Raw genomic sequence first — 19930 nt, 5'->3', positions numbered from 1 at the left:
GGTTATTTCACATACCGCACCCATTAAGACATTTCTGGGCGTGTTCATGAAACAGTGAAAAAGCATATTATTATCGATGTTGAACGCCATTTTCATTTGGCACCCAGGTACGAATCATTGAGTTTTTGATGGGTAAGCCTAGTGCAATTACAATGCACTCCGCTTTGATTTCTGTTATTACACAGGATTGTTTGACGTCCAGAAGTGGTTCCCAGATAACCTGCATTAAGCCCAAAAAAAAGGAAATGAGATTTTCAGCCTTCCCCTGGTCGGAGACGTAACAAAATCAAAGCATTGATGCGTGCACACTGGATGTAACTAATCAGAGTGACCCCTCTTTATTTAAGTGCATCATGTGTCACTGCAGCCGTGCTGCACTTATGTCTTTAAGACCTTGTGCAACTTACAAGGCCTCCAAGCTGAGTATAAACGGTTGAATGATTGTGTAGAGCAGTGATTCTCAAAGGCTGTTTATGCATATTGTTGTATAATTTCTTTGTATTCTTTGTTAAATGAATAATTGCTCGGGATTCAAGGTTTGGTAATGAATCATTCTGTGATGGACCTTAATTTAACAATTCCTTCAGTCTGAGTTTGAAAGTTGAGGTTTCACATTTCACTTGAAACACCTAATATAAATGCCAAATGTTTCATGACTCATTCTAATCTAATTTTCAATAGAAATTAGTTTGATATTTAAAAAAAAAACTCTCTGTACAAATCAGATTTCCTCTCATCTCAAGGCCCCCCTTGCAGCTCCCTGAGGCCCTTCGTGGGCCCCTGCCCCCCTGTTGAGAACCACTGCTGTGGAGCATCTACTGTACGTTTCTGCTTCAGTGTTGTAGGGCTAGTATAACGGCAGTGTCCACGTTTTTTCGATGTACCTTTTCTTGTAATTTCCCCAACTCCACCAATGAAATTGTTCTTGTTCAACTGAAGCAGTCGTCGTCGTCCCCTGTCTCATCCACAATATTAAAGCAGCCAAGAGGAGCGATGTGGGCAGTGTATCACACCTGCTTCACTATCCTTTGAAACTTGATATGGCAATATAGCCTACAGTCAACTACAGGGATTTCTTTGTTCACCAGTGCCAAATACATATGCCCCCTCACCCTGATGAGAGAACCAAGCAGGTCTAAAATGATGAACCTGGGTTCTTTCTAGTAGAAAAAAGTAATGTAATGCTGTAAAATGTTCTTAGTTCAGTAAGCCTAGCCCCCATTAAACATTTTATGTCAGAAGACTATAAAGTTGCATATTTTATTGCTTTCAATTTTTATATTATATCAGAGTTCCTGAGAGACTAGTCAGTCTAAGGAACTCGTTGAGAGATCGTAATTGGTAATGTGCACAATACACACAGCAAGCCTTCACTTGCTTGAGTCACCTTGAAAATGCCTGTGGGATAGTAATGCGACACTGCATTAGCCTAAAGGACATTCATTAACGTGAACAAAAATATTACAGGCTAATAGAGGAAATTACAAGGTGAGGTCTTCGCTCAAGATAAATAGACCTATTCTTAGATTAATTGTGTCAAACACCCAGGGTAGCTTCCCCACTGAGGGCTACTTGTCTAGGTAGGCTAATTAGACTGCTGACAATCTACATGTGGTAAAACAGCCAAGCAATGATTGATATTTTATAAATAAAACACAATTCTTGCGGCCATGTAGGATACTGTACAACGGATTAGACGCAGCGTCGTTGTGTGTAAAACTACATTTCCTACAAGGTATGAAAGGCGCATGTATCGCTGGCCGGATTATGATTGGTTTCTGGAAAACACGTGTATTGAATGTAGCCAGTCCGAAGGATTTGCAGTCGGAAGTTAGATGGTTCCAGGAAATGCCCTGTAACCGGCATGTATGTGAATGTCACAACAGACGGAGCAGTCAATGTAGCTCCCAACCAAACTTTTATTTAAGCGGTGCGCTTATCGTTTTATGAGGAAATTCCTCACATTCCTATACTGAAACTAAATAGCTGTCTCTCCAACGTTAATATAATGCTTTCGAGTAATTTACTACGTAGTGTTTTCCCTGTATCTTCTGAGTGGGTATTTAGCTGCATAAAATGTGGGTCCAGACAGTATTGCCAGAAACCATTCAAAAAGCTAACGATAAGCGATGCGCTATCCACTAATGCGTTGGGATCTAACATCAGAATACAGGTAGGATTTGTTGGTTCCCATGCATTTTGTCCAGATGGTATTCGATCAAATCTTATGTCGATAACAAGAAGTGGAGAGTAAAATGGTTAATTTGAAACGTTAATGTAACCCATTGTTAGGGTTGGGTTCGTTCTGTCAGATCACAGAAAGAACATCTCTTTCTCCACGTGAATGATGGCTCCTCCCTGCAGCCTCTCCAAGTAGTGGCCAGCCACGATCTAAATGACAGGTGATGTCAGTCTCCTCACAAGGCTACTCTGATATCATTTGTTTTGCATCACGTACAATTGTTGTTAAAATCATATCCAGTTTCTTCTCTAGTGTTGTAGTGTGTACTGATGTGGTGTGAAAATCTACCATATTCTTGACTTTAAGAGGTCTGACATTTGGAAGTGCCATTGATGTCTCTGGAAGCCTGGAGAAGAGTCCAAGTGGAAAACAGAACGTAGAGCTCCATGCAAAACAAATACAAGTGACTGGAAAATGTGATCCCCTTGTGAGTCTTTTTTAAATTTTTCATCTGTTCCGGAAGTGTGACCTTTGCTGACTGTCCACCAATCTACGTTGATCTATTTCAGAATCTACAAACCCACACATTCAAGTGGTTTGGCAAGTTGGGTTTCTTTTGCAACAGGCACTTTATTATGACACACTCAGAAATAACTGAATCTGACATGGTAGGAAGGGAAAAGGCATCATTTACGCCGACAGTTACATTTACAGTGAACAGATATATCCTCTTACCAAAAAACAGAACACAGGCATTAATCACACATATATGACAATGTGATGAACAGTGCACATGCACTCTACTAGACACAAAAAGGGGGAACATAACTGAACGATAACAACTAGATGACCACACAGGCATGCTGGGAACCCCCAATACACCACACAGTCACCAGCAACACATGTGCCCCTGACAAAGTTGAGGAAACCGACATTGTCATCGAGCCCACCCTAGAGGAGGCCGTCCTGGCTGATGAGGCTGGAAGTAGAGGGCATTGGTCTAAGTAGAGGGCATTGGTCTAGGGGTCGGAGAGGCGGAGACGGTGTGGAGGACCCTCTGACTGACAGTGGCAGCATAATGACCTCTGGCTGCTCGATGTGGAGGACATCCTCCATGGTCCCCCATTTGGCTAGAAGGTCCAGCCGATGATGCAGAGGTATTGTATTGTGGTCAAACATAACTGTTGGTCAGCCATGCAGTTGGCAGCAGATGGATATTTTTCCTTGCATCTTGCAAAGCTTAGGGGATTTCCAAACGCGTAGTCTTGGTCCACCCATACCAGGCAAGGTTCCAGGGCGAACCAGAGAGACAGTGGACCTTGTGTAATTGGACAGGGTGCCATCAATGTTACAGTCCAGGTACAATCCATGAGTCTAGCCCAGATGGCTGAGCCACAGTAACAGCCGTGGGGCTGGGCTTCGTGGAGTCAGTGCTGGGCAAAAGTGTGCAACATGTCCTGGCTCCCCAACCTGGCTGTTCTGCTGTCTCCCTGCCGTGGTCATTGTGGAGGTATGGTGGTGATCTTTTGTGTCACCTCTTCCTCGTCACTCACCCTTGTAGTCTGCCTGACACACTCAGTGCCTCATACCGCGGTAGCGCAGCACATGTTCAACCAGCTGTGTTTCGTTCAGGCCTATTGTCAGGTTTCGGGGTGTGCTCAGGCGGATGTGTTTTTGAAGTCCAGCTCCTCCTGCATTGCAGAGTCAAAGGTTGGGGTACCCATGCTGGGCTTAAAGGCGGAAGTCTGCAGTATATGCACCCAGACTCTCTCCCTATTCATTGCGTCTGAACCGGAGCTGTAGTGCTTTTTTGATGTCTGGCCAGTGGAGTTTCCCCTCTGGCTGGGGCCAGCGTTGGCGATTCTGAAATCCTTTGGCGGTCCAACCCATCAATCAAGCGGGGGACTCTGACTCCATCAGCAGTTTGATCTGAGCAGGCGCTAAGCATGGACGCTGCATTGCATGCATTTGCAGCCTCGTTCTCCTGCAGTGTTATTGTCATCTTCCCCATCCCACCTCTGACACCAATGTGGCAAGCTGGGTTTCTTTGGCAACAGGCCTTTTATTATGACACACACAGCAAGGAAATTACACACGAGAGGAACCGAACTTGACATGGTAGGAAGGGAAAGGGCATTCACACTGACCGTTACTTTCATGGTGGACAGATACATTCACTAACCAAGAAACTGACACAGGCATTATTGACACAAACTAAATGATGAACAGTGCACATACACTCTAACGACTAGATGACCAGACACTCCATCACCCTAAGGCATGCAGGGAACCCCAACACTCAGTATTCTTTTTTCACAGGAATTCCCCTTTAAGATCAAGGAACGCCATTCTCTAGAGTACCTCCGTCAGTTTCCCCATCTGCGTTGCCGGACAAATGTCTTCAGTGCCTTGCTGAGGATCCGCAGTGAAGCCACTTCTGCTATTCAATCATTTTTCAAGGTATTGCCCCATTCCTTGTGTCTGTCTTCACCATTGCTAGTATTTAGTGAGTTGGCCCGAATTTACTCAAAGAGACTGGTGGCTTTTTGAATTTCAGGATAACGGGTTCATACAGATCCACACACCAGTCATCACGTCCAATGACTGCGAAGGAGCAGGGGAGTTGTTCCAGGTGGAGGTATGTCTTCTTCCTCCGGCTTGCACACAAGATCACAGGGCCTAACTATAAAACATCACCTTTTAATCAGAGAGAGATTTTAATGTAAATAGTGACAATTAAACAAATCAGGTAAATCATAAATAGTGCAAAGGTGGTACCATGCAAAGCTGAGAATAATTTGCCAGCCTATGCGTTTTGCATAAAATGTGTTTTTCTTCTACTTGCCTTTGTGACCAATACCACTGGAGTTCAAACAGTAGCACTTTGCATATTTTGCATATTTTATCACCCTTGAGATTTGGACAAATGTGTTTCCTTAATGTAGAAATACAAATGCAATGCATTGTGTTATTGCGAAAGCTCTTGTCCTTCATTGTGAAAACACACTGAGGTTTTGTGCGAAACACAACCTCACTCATGCAAGTCTCACAAAACCAGATGTGACTTTGTGCACAAGACCAGTTGTAGACAATTGAGGACTAGAGGAATAAAGAAAATGGACACCAACAGCCCTCCAGCTTTTCTTCAGAGATCTGCTCCAACTATTGCATTTCCTGTGACTTTCAAACCTCCTTTGAGTGCTGCTCTGAATGAGGCATTGGATTGGTTTATGAATTTTAAATGCAATTAGGGTTGTAATTGTTTCCACTTCAATTTCAATACTTCCCACCAACATTTAGGCCACATTTGACCTTGGTTATCTCCAGATGTTATATATAATAATTTATGTCTGGCTACACAGCACTGAGATCATGCATAATCTCTTTGTAATACCTACTGTATGTGCTATGACTTGGGTTTAATGGTTAACTCATTCTGTCCACATCAAAAGTGGGTTTAATCCTCCTCGTGTTTTTGTACCAGCTGTTAGGAATTTCTCCATGTGACATTGCCAGTTGTATGGTTACTGTCAACATTGTTAAGAATGGGCAACCTTCCTGTTTAATCTTCAGCCCGCAGGTAAGGATAAACAGCAGGATGAGCGGGATCCACACTACTTCTCTGTCCCCACCTACCTGACCGTCTCCGGCCAGCTTCACCTTGAGGTCATGGCAGGGTGAGTTCCGACAGCGTTGTGCCAGAGTAAGGCAGCTCTCACAAAGTAGTTTTTGCCGGGGCTTTAGGGTGCACACCCCCATCCCACAAATCTCAAGTGTTTGAAGGAATATAGCTGTCGAGGCTGAAAAGTTTTGTTGCTGCTCCTGGCAAATGAGATTGTGTGATTGAGAAGCATTGAGTAAACCAAACCCACTAATGCCGGTTTACTAGAGAGAAGTGCTGAAACATTTCCCATCAAAACAGGCCTTTGCAACTTGCTGAGGTTTACACATCTGGACAATAGTTATTGAAGTGTTGACATTAACTCTATTAACTCATAACCACATTATCTAAATAATTAATAAGTGAACACCTGTGTTGCATTAGTACAACATTTAGCTAATTCCATCACAGATATTGCGCATGAGGAAGCAATCTTAATAATTTAAAACTCCCTGTGAATTATTTTTTTAAAGTCTCAATATAAATTGATTCATATGTAGCCATCTAGCTAGAGAGTTGGATTAGGAGAGTAACAGAAAGATTAATTTATGAAATGTCTTTCTTCTTTGTGTTGTAATCTTTTGTTACCAAAGCGGTATGAGTCATAAAAAAAAACTCCGGAACATTGTATAAATACCACAGACATAATTTAAGGTCATGAACTTGGCCGAGCGCAACAATAGACATTCAAGTGTGACAAGGGTCAGCCATTGTCATCTTGTGCTGAGGAAAGAACAAGTTGTGTCTTGAGCACTGGCTAGACTTAACATGAGCTGTTTAAATAATCTTCACGATAGCCCCTCTGAAGCGAACGTGTCACTGTTGTAGGGCCTTCCCTGCTGTTTACACCTTTGGGCCGACCTTCAGGGCCGAGAACTCCCAGAGCAGGCGACACTTGGCTGAGTTCTACATGGTGGAGGCCGAGATCTCATTCACCGAGTCCCTAGAGGATGTGATGGCAGTAAGGCTCAGATTCATTTTGACACTGTGACACTATAGTCTACCAGACTAAACTTCAGTGGAATTATAACAGATAGCAAAGGGGCTCGATGGAATATGTATGCCATTGTACAAATAAATGTCGAGCCTCTAAGAATCAAATAAAATGTCTTTTTTATACATTTAACAATTATAACATATTTCATGGAATATAATATATGTAAGTATGGAATATGGTAGCAACTTATTTATATATGTGTATGATGTCTGGGAAATGTGATGTCCTCCTTATCAGGTAATGGAGCATCTCTTCAAGCACAGCACTGAGCACGTCCTTACCCACTGTGCAGAAGATGTGGATTTATTTCACAAGTTCGTGGCACCTCGACACAGGGTAAGGAAATGTAATGTATAATGCATTACTTATTTAAATCAAAGTATGTTCATGTTATAGTTACACTTACACATCTACTTCACATAGATTTGCTCAACTTCATGTATAGTGTGGTAGTATAGTATACTAGCACTCATGGAGAATTGAACCCAATGACCTCAACTTCAGCTAGTGTCATGTTCTTTCATCTGAACCGAAGGACTCAAAGGTTTCACTTGTAGTATCTTAATCTGCTTGACTGGGTTGTGGTGGACTGTAAATCGCGCATGTTCAAAGTGTCTCTCCTGCTTAGGGGCAAGTGGATCTCATGCTGAGTAGAAAGTTTAATGTGTAAGTATGTCCTGCAGAGCTACCTCAAAGCATGTTTTCCATAACCGGTTAATCTTTCCCACCTCTATCATTAGAGGGTTATTATAATATTATGTGTCATTTTACCCTTAGGATTTCCTACACAGAGGCCATAGACATTCTAAACCGCAGTTCCCAGATATTCACTTTTCCAACCAAGGTGAGCAGCGTGGGATGTAAGCGCCTTCATTTCAAAGGACCTTTCGGGGGTACTGCCTTTAATGTCTTTCTCTGTTTTTCCCTCTTGGGCAAAGGAGGAATTTGAAGTAAATGATTATGCCTGTCTGTCTCCATTTCTCAGTGGGGTTGTGACCTGCAGACAGAACATGAGAAGTACCTGGTGAAACATTGTGGCAACATCCCAGTCTTTGTCACAGATTACCCCTATGATCTCAAGCCTTTTTACGCCAGAGACAACCAGGATCACCCACGACACACCGTGAGGCTCTTGTTACACAAACACACCGAATCTTTCTTTGTCTTGTACAAATCCTGAGCAAATGCAGACTGTACAGAGGTTCATGATAAAATGTGATCAATTTGGAAACGTAAGCTTTTCAAAGATGACTATTTCAACAGTTATTCCATTAGATGGCAATAGTGATATTTGTAAGGGTCCAATAAGCGAGTCCAATGGTCACTTCACGAATAGTGTTGGGAAGCAGGGGTCAAAAGACTGTAACACAAAAAACAAATCAGTATTGATTAGTCGTGCTAAGCCACTTGTATTCATTCCTTCGGTAGTTCCTTACTTGTGAATAGTGGTAATAGTGGGCTTAGCACACATGCTGGAATTAGAGTTCAGAAGAGGTTAACGTAGACGGTCAGTACATGTCAACTGTAGGCACTGGGCAAAATTGGTATTCCTCCATGCATTCCTAGAATAGTAGACCTCATAAACAAACTAAAAGGCTACAGCATGTGGATACTTTTTTAGGGTTTTTCTAAACAAAAGCAAAAGAGTCATTTTAAAGGCATAATGACAAACCATGTCTGAACATTAAGTCACGACATGGCTGCGCTGTCTCCAAAGACAACGCTGGAAAATTTCTGAGTGGTACCCCCTCAGTGTAATGTTCTAAGGTTTCAGAGAACCCAGTAGAATGCTAGATTAATTTGGACATGAGAATTCCACCTCTGGAAAAATCACATTTAGGATTTTTGTATAGTGGTGCCCTGGGCAGGTCTACACCATGAATCCCTTTTCTCCCCCAGAAGCCAATTTTGTCCAAGTGTTTTAAAGTATGAACAGCTCTAGATAGATAGATGGATACTTTATTAGTCCCGAGGGAAATTAAGGTCATCCAGTAGTTTATGCACTTAACTCACAAACATACATGAATCACAATAAAAACAATACACATAGGGAGAACATGTACACAGGGAGTGGGGTGTTTACAGGTTCAGGATAAATCTGGCCCTATATAACAGTGTGCATTAATTGTGACAGTGTTGAAAGTAGTTGAGAGTAGTGCAAGGAGTGCAGAGAGTGTTCTAGGGAACCCTCTCGATCTGAAGGACACTGTTTGTAGCTGGTAGTGGTCAGCAGAGGTCAGTACTGGTTGGGCTGTGCTCCCAGCTCCTAGCTGTGCTAATCACAAGGTTGCTAGTTCGATTCCCTGTCGAAGTGTCCTTGAGCAAGACACTGAACCCCTAATTGCTCCTGATGTGCAGTCAGTGTATATGTAAAAATGTGTATACAAACTTGTAAGTCGCTTTGGATAAAAGCGTCTGCTAAATGACTTAATGTAAAATGTAAATGCAAAGGTCAGTACTAGTTGGGCTGCTGTGCTCCTCAGTGGAAGGCCAGATTAGTGTGGACATTAGGATTCCACCTCTAGAAATATCACATTTGGGAGATTAATTTGGGAAGGTCTACACCATGAACCCCTTCGATCTGAAGGACACTGTGAGTAGTTTGTAGTGGTCAGCAGAGGTCAGTACTGGTTGGGCTGTGCTCCCAGTTCCTAGCTGTGCTAATCACAAGGTTAATTAACAAACGTAAATGTAAATGTAGTGGTGAGCAGAGGTCAGTACTAGTTGGGCTGCTGTGCTTCTCAGGCTGCGGCGGTCGACCTGCTGGTACCTGGGGTCGGGGAGCTGTGCGGAGGATCTCTGAGAGAAGAGAGACTGGAAGTCCTCAGGAGCCGCATCATTCAGTAAGAGAACGTCTCTGTGAACTCTCACCAAACACCCAACTCCATTACCTCCATGCAGTCAGAGAAATACTACAGAGAAACTAAACTCTGTATTGGTCTGAGTTAGCAGTATTTCCTGCTTTTTTTCACACTGTTATAGATCACTGTTAAAATAACATAGCTGTGACAGATCAACAACTTCACTTTTCTTTAGGACCATAAATCTTGTAGAACAGTACAATTTTGTCTGATACGGTCTGTGTAACATGTCAAGGATAGCAGACATTTTCTAAATGTATGTTTTGGGCTTGAGAATATCAGCAAAACAGAATTCATCTATATTTTTTTTATATTTCTGTGTATATTTCCACAGGGCAGGGATGGAAGATGCATATGAATGGTAAGAACCCGATGGCTGAAATTGATGTTGAATATACTGCTAAAGTGGTACTTTGTGGTTGGGTTATCGCTCCTACTTTCCCACAAAAAAAGCTCCCTACAGAATCTTTTGAAAGGCAAAAGATATGAGTGCAATATAAGACTACTATCAGCTAAATTAAATTTAGATCATACAAATTACATCTTTGAAAAATCTGAATTTGTTAATTAACCAAGTGGATGAGTGCCATATTTAAAAAGAAAGACCAACAACTTCAGACTGAGTTAGTCTCAGATGGCCATATCAGTTGCACCCCTGCTGTCATCAACAGTATTTTTTTAAGTTCCTTAATGAGGCACTATACTTCACAAAGAAAATCAAATCTGCACTTGCAGCAGTCCTAAAAAATCCTTTCTGCAATTTAAGTGGCGAATAGTGTTCCACAGCCTTGAGAGACATTTTTACCCTCTGATAAATTCTTCCCAGTTCTTCGTATATTACATTATCTTCTTTCCAGAACGTCTTGGCTTAACAGACAATACCCGATACATGGTGGATATTGTCTATCATCACCCCCTAAAGACTGGGCCTCTGGTAGATCTATAAGTGTACTCAACACTTCATAATACTGACCAAGGTTCAGCCACTTGCATACTACATGCTCATTAAAACTACATTGAGGCTCAAACATTGAAGCATACTTTATATTCTGAAGTTGGGGGAAAGTGGGATTTTTTATTTTTACCAGAACATAGCTTTGTTGTTTTATTGTTACAATGAGATAAGATTATATTATTTAAAAAAAATGGCATGACCTATTTTAACTCTTTTCTTATGGTACACTTTACCATGATTTTATCCACAATTATATTTCTCAGTGTTTTAAACACGTCATTTTTGTGGATCTTTAACACATTCAAACAAGCAAGTTCTACTCACCTGCACCTGTTTTGTAGAACTAAATAAAAGGCAAGGGGGATACAAATCAGTGTATCCTCAGAACCCCAGCGCATTCGACCTGAAAGCCTGGTTACTAGCTCTGCACCTCCTCTTTCTGTTGTAGGTATCTCCAGCTGAGACAGTTTGGCTCCGTCCCCCATGGTGGCTTTGGGATGGGGTTTGAGCGGTACCTCCAGTGCATCCTTGGAGTGGACAATATCAAGGATGTGATCCCATTTGCTAGGTTTTCGCACTCCTGCCTTTTGTAATTTTCATGAAACTTAACTGTAGTCATGGTCAGTGGTCTAAACTACAATTCATATATTTTTTATAATAAAACCTCAAGAGAAGTGATTTGATGTAAGTGTCATGGTTTATTCTGTTATATTTTGTATCATAAACTATCATAAAGGAGCCATGGAATCTACATTTTGGCTTACATTCTGACAGTGGGGTAGTCCAGGGTATACGCATATACCCACTTGTTTTTCAGTCAGCATTGCGTTTAACCACTTCTCAAAACAGGGCGTTTATCCTGTGCTGTATGGGCTGCTTAAAAAAAATAAGAGTATACCCACTTCTCCAGGGACCACTACACCACTGCATTCTGAGACATATTGTGAAGTCTAATGGAGTGTGACTCGTTGCATTTGAGCATTTCCGCTTTATAACCGCTAGATGGCACTGGTTGATCTGTAACTTTTAGACACTTTCTCACGCAATTGTTAACGCACGAGCACATAAAAAAGTGCATACTGGGATTCATTTAACATCATGCAATAGTTTATTTAAACAGCCGTTTATGAGTTTATATTAGTTATATGTTTAATGGTAGCTGGATCACAAGGCATATCCATTCTTCCCGAATGAGAAATTGATTGTATAAAACCACATTAAATCAAAGTCGAAAGAGATTATTCTTTAGACATTATATTTTATGAGGATACATAGTTGGACAGTTCATTTCTTAAGCACTTAAGAGTTATTTTCAGTAACAGGGTCTTACGATGAGGCTTATACGCTTACTTGCAATAAAGAAGCGTAGTCCAGAGGGGATATTGTGGATAGCGGATAAAGTAGACCTAAGTTTCTTTTACGCATCTCCTTTTACAACAAAGTAAGACAATACACAATTGTGTGTCTTCTTTAAACGCTCTTCATTGTTACTGTGTGTCAAGCTCATCCCGTTGCAGCGCATCTCTACACAGCCCGTCCCTTCAATTCAGTGGGCGTGGTGTGAATTGGAAAACAAACAGCAGACACCCTGCATTACTTCCTACATCTCCGTACTTCCCTGGCGGTCGCCGCTCGTTGGCTCCAAGTTAACCGTTTCTTGGTTATTTACCCTGGGCGAGAGGACAGGCTACAGAGTTCCTGTTTGTGGACTTCAAGAACACTCGGGACCGAAGGACCAATGGCATTTACCTCTGCCTGCCCGGCACGGCTTTTGCATTAGGGCACTGAATGGAGGGACAGACTGCACCAAAGTGCGCTCGACTCCGATAGTACTGCATGTATTGTGCGTACACGCACTAAATGGGACGGAGGATCTAGTGGGATACAACTGTGCAGCTGTGAATACTGTGTCCGGAATCTGGAGGAGCGGTTGCGACCATGAGCGGCGGCGAAATTATTTGCCAAGGATGGCTCAGAAAGTCACCACCAGAGAAGAAACTACGGAGATATGTAAGAAGTTATCTTGTTCATAATTGTGATCCTTGGCTTTTCACCTCGTTCTATAGACGCACCCAGGATTTATGTGTAAGGCAACCCCCTTTATTTAGTATTAAGTGTTCGGTTTAAAATATTGCAATAAGCTATAACAATAAGGAACAGTATACACAGTCTATATAATATCGAGATTTACGTCTTGTATCGCTCTTTAGGCAAAAAACGAACTCCATGTACCCTAGCAGGTGCGCCCTTTAACGTCCCAACCTCCGCATCTCTCTCACTCTGTCTCTCTCGCCTCCCTGTGTTCTTCAACCACCTATATGAAATCCTGACACATTATTGTGTTGGCTTTGTCTCTGATATATTATTAATAATATTTGATAATCTGGATTTAATTGTTCCGAAGCTGTGCGCACAATGGGGTTTAACTACACCGTGGTGCCGCCGTCTGTCTCGCAATTCTGTTCAGGACAGCTGTCCATACAACTGTTACTGTCCACCGAAATATGTTCGACACTTCTTCTCCCCCATTTCAGGGTGTCATAGATGCTAAGCCGACAGCAAGCTTCTCGCCTGTAAGGACTAGGCTGTCATCACGTTCACGTCTTAGTGTTTTGCATGCCCCGTGTAACCCTAACTGTGCGCCAACTTCTCTGGAGACCATCCCTCCTTCCGGTTTACCCAACGTCAGATAATGGAATTTTATAAAGAGCAAAAGGAAGGCTGCGAGAAGGGCTCGCATAAATACAGCTGGTGCATGTTTATCTACAGGCTTGCATTACAGGCCTCCTCCATCCACCAGGCCGACTTTGCCATGATGTCAGCTCTGGTTTGCGGCGGTGGGGTGAGATGGTTTGGGGAGGGGTTGAGGAAGGGGGTCATATCTCAATGCCTTCACATGAACACATGTTAGAGGTCCTCCTCTGTTGTCCTTCACTTGGGTGACTGTACACAGAAACTGCTTCCGCCCCCTCTCATTCCTCAAAAAAAAAGTAGAAAAGAAAGGAAGAAAAAAAAAAAGACTGGGCAGCTGTACCCAGGGCCAGATATCCCACTAAGAACAATGGTTCTCTGATCATCAAAAAGGAGGGAGCCAGCATAAAAAAAAAGAAAACAAGTCATTGATATGAAACTGACAGACAATCTCTGGGTCTAAACTTATAATGCTGTTACCAACATCTTCAACCTTTAAGACTTTTTGAAAAGATACAGTCGTAATGTTAACAACAAGGGGCAAGAGGTTGGAAACCCAGTCCTCCTTTCGCTCTTACTCCGTCAAAACAAACAGACAAACAAGCAAGCCACACAGCCAGCAGATAGCTACCGATTTAGCAAACACCGCGGTGGATAATGAACTGGGAACTCTGACGAAAGGCCGGATTGTTGAAGGGGGGGGGGGGGGGGGACTAATCATCCCATCTTAAAATTCCTTCCACTTAAAACCCTGTAGCTGGCTGGGGTCACACAATGGTGGCCATTTAGGCCCCAGTATTGCTGTCATCTGACATCCCTGACATTCTAATGTAGGGAGATATTTTAAGCAGTCGCTGGCCCAAGCATCTCAACACCAAGGTGTCTGTCTGGGAGGAGGCAGCTGCCACTGCGTGATCTGATAGTAAACGCTGGATCCCCTCCCTGTGTTTTTATTTGCAGTGTGCATGTACACAGAAACAGTTAAGTACATGACAATGAATAAGGGGACGTTATGCGTTTACCAGAAATTATTCAAAGGTTAAACCCTTGGAAATGTCCACTGATGATGCCATTTTGGAATCCTTGGGTGTAGTAAACATTAGGTGGTTCTGTCAAACTGACAAAATCAGCTACTGTTATGGCGTATTAGATATGGAAACATCCTTGTTCTCCAATCTCAGCAGTTAGGCAAAAACTAGGATCCTCCTCCATCTTTTCCATATAATCTATTAATAACAGGAATACATTATTGTTTGTGTGTGTGTGTGTGTGTGTGTGTGTGTGTGTGTGTGTGTGTGTGTGTGTGTGTGTGTGTGTGAGTGTGTGTGTGTATGTGTGTGTGTTTACGACCATCTGTGTGATTCCATGCCACTTGTAGCATACAGTGCTTATGTCATTATCTTTGAAAAATGGAGGGTATCTCCCTAACCTAGTCTCTGTTATGCAAACTGTATGGAAATACTCTGGCAAGTGTAATTCCCGGCTGTTGGATAGATAACAATTAGAATATGATGTCTCTGCACAAAGTACATTATTTTTATCTGATTGTTTGAGCTCAATAATTTGTGTGTGCGATTTCAGACGGTGGGTCTTTACAAAAAAAACAAAAAACAAAGAAAGAAGTCTTTCTTAACGGCTGTCATCCGTGAGAGTGCCGGAAGTGACAGCCGTGGGCTGACTCTGCTGTAACCCCCGAATGAAAACAGGAACTGCTGTTTTCATTGGGATGTGCGTTTTCGTTCATCTGGACTTGTGGAACAAGTCCCTAGCACCCCCCACACCCTCCAGCCCCACCCCCCTCCTCTTTTGCGCGGCGTGTTTGGAGTTTGATTATGGCTTTGGGCACCAGGGCAACGGATTGGGGGTAGTTGCTGGAGCGGGAGGGAAGGGGGATGTGGGTGGGGTGGGGGGGTGGCCAGGCGGTGTTTCTCTGCCTGTTTGTGTTGAACATTGGCCAGCATTATCAGGGAGAAGCCTGAAAACAACTGAGTAATCCAGAGCACGTCTGTCTGTCAGATAGTGAATCTATGTCTCAGTCTGTCTTTTTCCATCTCTCTCTCTCCACCTTTCTTTCTCTATGTGTGTACTTCCTTTCCTCTGTCTGTCTCTCCTAACATCTGTCTTTCTCTTTCTCTCTCTCTCTCTTTCTATCTCTTACTCTCTCTCTCTCTTTCTCCCTCTCTCTCTCTTTCTATCTCTTACTCTCTCTCTCTCTCTTTTTCCCTCTCTCTCTCTTTCTATCTCGTACTCTCTCTCTCTTTCTCTCTCTCTCTCTCTCTCTTTCACTTTCTCTCTCTCTCTTTTTCACTCACACACAACACCTCAGCCATATCCCCACTCTATTGAGGTCTTGTCTCTCATCTATCAGGAGGCAGAACCCATGAGTGTTCAGGAGAGCAGACAGACATAACATTCCCCATGACTGTTTGTCTGTTTGTGCCGGCCTTTCGGACCAGTACTCAGGCAGCACAACGAGCTCCCCTACTTAAGTCTAGATACACACAGAGATAGGTGGATATGTAGGCATACAGCAAAACAAAGGGAGGTGAGGAAGAGGAAGAGGAAGAGCGAAATTGATGAGCCAGTTTGAATTCTATTTGTGTGTGTCTGCGTGTGTGCGTGTGTGTGATTTTGAAAATGGCGGGATGGAACAGAATTAGCTGCAAGAATTCCGTCCGGCTGCTGTGTCACTGTCATCAGGGCTTTTGAGTTTGGGGAAGGGGCTGCATAAGTCTGTCATGTATCTCCAGCGACTGCAGTAAAAGTGAAGGACGGAAGGAAATGTGGAGGGGGTGGGGGGGCGATGTAGAGGGGGGGGGGGGGCGGGGGTGTAGTTAGGCTTAGGGAGGACACACGGACAGCCCAGGCATTTCCCACAACAAGATCCCCACTACTTCCCTTTCCGCTCTGAGCCTCGGGTTTCCGCTTCTGTCCCATTCATTGAGAAAAACCTGTCGTCCACTGTCTGACTGCGGTACATATGGGCTCTTTCTTGTTGTAAGCTGACAACAGTGGAGATCCCCACAGTTTAACTCTGCCTAAAGGGGGCCTTATACATGCTTTTACTTTGAGTTCACAAACAACTGGAGTCCCAATGCTTTTTAACCCTGTGGTTAAAGATGGTGGAGAGGAGCATGTTAACGCTCTCCTGCCTACTCATGGTCTTTTGACTCGTTTTGCCCAACATGCCAACAGTTGGCATAATCCAGTGCCACATTCCAGACTGATCATATCGACTAGGTGATGGCTGCCTGTCTGCCAGCCACAGTCATTGTCCAAGCTCTCTCTCTGTCTCTCTCTCTCTCTCTCTCTCTCTCTCTCTCTCTCTCTCTCTCTCTCTCTCTCTGGGTGTGGTGAATTGTTTGGTAATGCTGGTGATGACTGGGAGTGTGTTTGTGGGCAGCCAGTCAGTGGCCTGTATCAGCTGCAGGTTGCTGTGTTGTTTTGCAGAGGGGCTTTGGGAAGTCCTTGCCCTCCGAGGTCAGTGACGGACCCCTCCCTGTTCCTGCTTTCACAGACCCCTTCACCCACCACCTCTCCCACAGCCAGCATGCACACATTCAAACAGACATCTTGTGTCTTTTACTTTATTTAAAATATTTTCCCAATAAAATAAAGTCTGCCCTGGTGAAGGACCCGTGGCGTGCATCCATGTAGATTAACCATTTGCGTCACCAAAAAATACTTAAGCTGGCGTGGACTCCAGCAGCAGAAGAATCTGAAATATTTCACTTCCTGAAAACACTTGTTTGTTTGTTGTTTTTCATGTGTGCGTACTTGCATACGCATGAATGAATACCACAAATAACTGACCTTAGTTTGCCAAGTGAGATATCACATATGGCCCATGAATGGGGAATTCACTGTGCATTAGGAGTACAATTTGGGGGTGGGGGGGTGGATGAAAACAGTGTGTGTGTGTGTGTGTGTCTGTGTGTGTGTGTGTGTGTGTGTGTGTGTGTGTGTGTGTGTGTGTGTGTGTGTGTGTGTGTGTGTGTGTGTGTGTGTGTGTGTGTGTGTGTGTGTGTGTGTGTGTGTGTCTGTGTGTCTGTGTGTGTGTGTGGTGTGTGTGTGTGTGTGTGTGTGTGTGTGTGTGTGTGTGTCTGTGTCTGTGTGTCTGTGTGTGTGTGTGTGTGTGTGTGTGTCTCAGTGTGTGTGTCTCTGTGTGTGTGTGTGTGTGTGTGTGTGTGTGTGTGTGTGTGTGTGTGTGTGTGTGTGTGTGTGAGTCTGTTTGTACTTCTGTCAAAACCTAATTATTGAGGCAGTAGCATTTTCCAGACTTCCTGAGGATGGCACCTACAGGAAACAATGTGACACGTGTCCCATGATAGGAAAATGAGAGAAATGTGCCATGGTTGCTCTAAAAGTATTTTTATCCTTTTTGCACTGTTTGTCTTTTCTTCTGAGCCAAAAAAGGGAGAATGTTTCTTTTTTCCCGCCGAGGAAATTAGATCTCATTGATTATGTTCTCGTGATGTGTCCAGTGTGTGCTCTTTAAACAGAAAAAATTCTTATCATCAAATTGCCATTAAGAGAATAACTTTAAACAGTGTGGCTCATGGTCTGGTTCTCTTTTCACCTGCCTTCGTCTTCTTGAGATGAAAATAGTTCCTCATACTCGATTTAATTGGACCATTCAATGTACAGACTTCATTCAAACCGCATTTATAGATCTGTGCAGCCTGAGTTAGGCATTGTATGTTTTTTTATTCTATAAAGTTTATAGTTATTTATTTTTTTATAGTCAAATTTGGAAAAGCAGTTCATTTAGTACCATTTTTGAGTTCCAGTTTGCCTAACACAGCACATGCAAGCGATATGTGGTATGTTTTTGTTATGTCGCAAGTTTTTATGACACCCTGAAATTCTATTTCATGGTATATGGTCATGTGAAAAAGAGGTAAACACACCTTTCGTTTCCTCTACCCACTCAGGCTATTCACTACGCAGAATACAGATACTATACTATACACAAACCTCACAAATGTAAAAACAGCTTTTACAGCATGGGGTCAACAAATATATGAATTAGCAAGCATAACAATAACATAATCCAGTAATCTATTATTCATCGGGGACTTAATGCAAAAGAAACAGTGAGATAGAATAGTAATATATTTTGTATTTAACAACACAGTACTCACTCAGTTAAAAGCACTCATCAACCTGTGCTTCTCCTATTAACGTTCTAATATATTCTTCTATTTTCTACTGTGGCAATTAAGATAGGCCTAAGTGAGAAGTTGCACAATTTCTCTGCCTACAAATGGGATAATTTCGTAAAATATTCGTTTCATTTTCACTTTTCATGAAATATGTTTTGTTCTGATGTCTGTTGGACTTGAACCAAACAAATGATAAGTGGCTTGTATTCCTACTGATAAGACTGACTCAAAAGATATGAACTCAACAGCACACCTACAAATGAATATACCATTTCACCTGTCCCATAAAAGATTCCTGCTGCTAAGGCTTCTGTATCCTACCTTTGATGTTGCGCCATTTGCGGACTATCATTACGTCACAAGCCTAGCTCACAACCCATTGCCCTATGAAATTAGGAGCCAGAGGGTTATGAATGCCTGTGGCAGCTGTGCACAGCTTCATCTTGGATCTTCATTCATTCCCTGAACTCTGATTGAGTATGATTTATGATGAAACATAAATAGCTGGAAAGTATTTTTAGTTCTGAATATTCTCCACACGTTGTGTTTGTATGTTTTAATCCACATCTACGTGTTTATCAGAGGACCCTCGGTGGGGGCTAATTCACTGCTGTGAGACACTAATTTACTGCTTAAGCGTGTGTCTCATGTCTCCCCCTCTCCAAATTCACTAAGTATGCTGGCCTATTAGAGTCAGTTCCGCTAAATAGTTCTATAAAAAGAAACACAGTGAGCATTGCATTCACGGCGACTGGGCTCAAGAATAGATGGCATTTGTTCTTTTTTGGGGGTTATTTTCCTCTTCTTCATGCCATAGATAGAAGGAGGTGAATAAGATTATTTGGAATTGTCAGACAGCAGACGAGAGGGGGGCAACTAAGGTCCTGGTATGAGGGTTTATTAAGAGGGTCATGGTACTGATTCAGAGGGTCAGATGACGACCCCATATGCCCTACAGACACCAACAGTAAGACGCGGGAAAAGACACTGGTAAGACAGCAGCTTCTTGGTAGGACAGGCGAGTAGATAACAGAAGTTATTGTTTTTGTTATGAAGTGCCCTGCTTAGATATGTTATAAGATTGCTGTTATAGATGAATGACCACAGTGGTGTTAATGAATAATGATAGTGTGTTTATCTATTCATTTGTACTTGAGACAAGTTCACGTGTGCTATTGTTTTCCTTTGTGTTTGACTTGGACTCAACACTATTGAGCTGTTAACTCCAGTGGCAAGACTTTGTCTGCGGGGACATTTCCAATCCGTTGGATGACTGGACTCCCCATTACTTTGCAAGATTGAGGGGGCGACCGTGGTAACCCCCCAAATGGAATGACTTAATCCCAGCGGAGTGAGGTTCACATGTGTGACCCTATTCTTCCCCACTCATTCCACACTTCATAGATGAAGGTTGTTGA

General features: G+C 42.8%; 1 protein-coding gene across 1 annotated transcript; it reads left to right on the top strand.

Annotated features, from left to right (window-relative positions):
* Positions 1 to 1900: 1900 nt before the first annotated feature.
* Positions 1901 to 11314, top strand: nars2 (asparaginyl-tRNA synthetase 2, mitochondrial). The gene is made up of 14 exons (XM_080844684.1): positions 1901 to 2173; positions 2293 to 2402; positions 2549 to 2669; positions 4502 to 4642; positions 4740 to 4820; positions 5756 to 5859; positions 6672 to 6804; positions 7078 to 7176; positions 7469 to 7506; positions 7618 to 7684; positions 7826 to 7963; positions 9586 to 9683; positions 10036 to 10062; positions 11105 to 11314. The coding sequence occupies exons 1-14, from the start codon at positions 2009 to 2011 to the stop codon at positions 11247 to 11249; spliced, it is 1467 nt and encodes a 488-aa protein (XP_080700810.1). The 5' UTR covers positions 1901 to 2008; the 3' UTR covers positions 11250 to 11314.
* Positions 11315 to 19930: the final 8616 nt, after the last annotated feature.

Source organism: Sprattus sprattus (assembly GCF_963457725.1).
Source record: "Sprattus sprattus genome assembly, chromosome: 9".
In the NCBI taxonomy this organism is placed as follows: Eukaryota; Metazoa; Chordata; class Actinopteri; order Clupeiformes; family Clupeidae; genus Sprattus; species Sprattus sprattus.
Note: the sequence above shows the minus strand (reverse complement) of the source record. Positions and strands in the feature narration are given on the sequence as shown.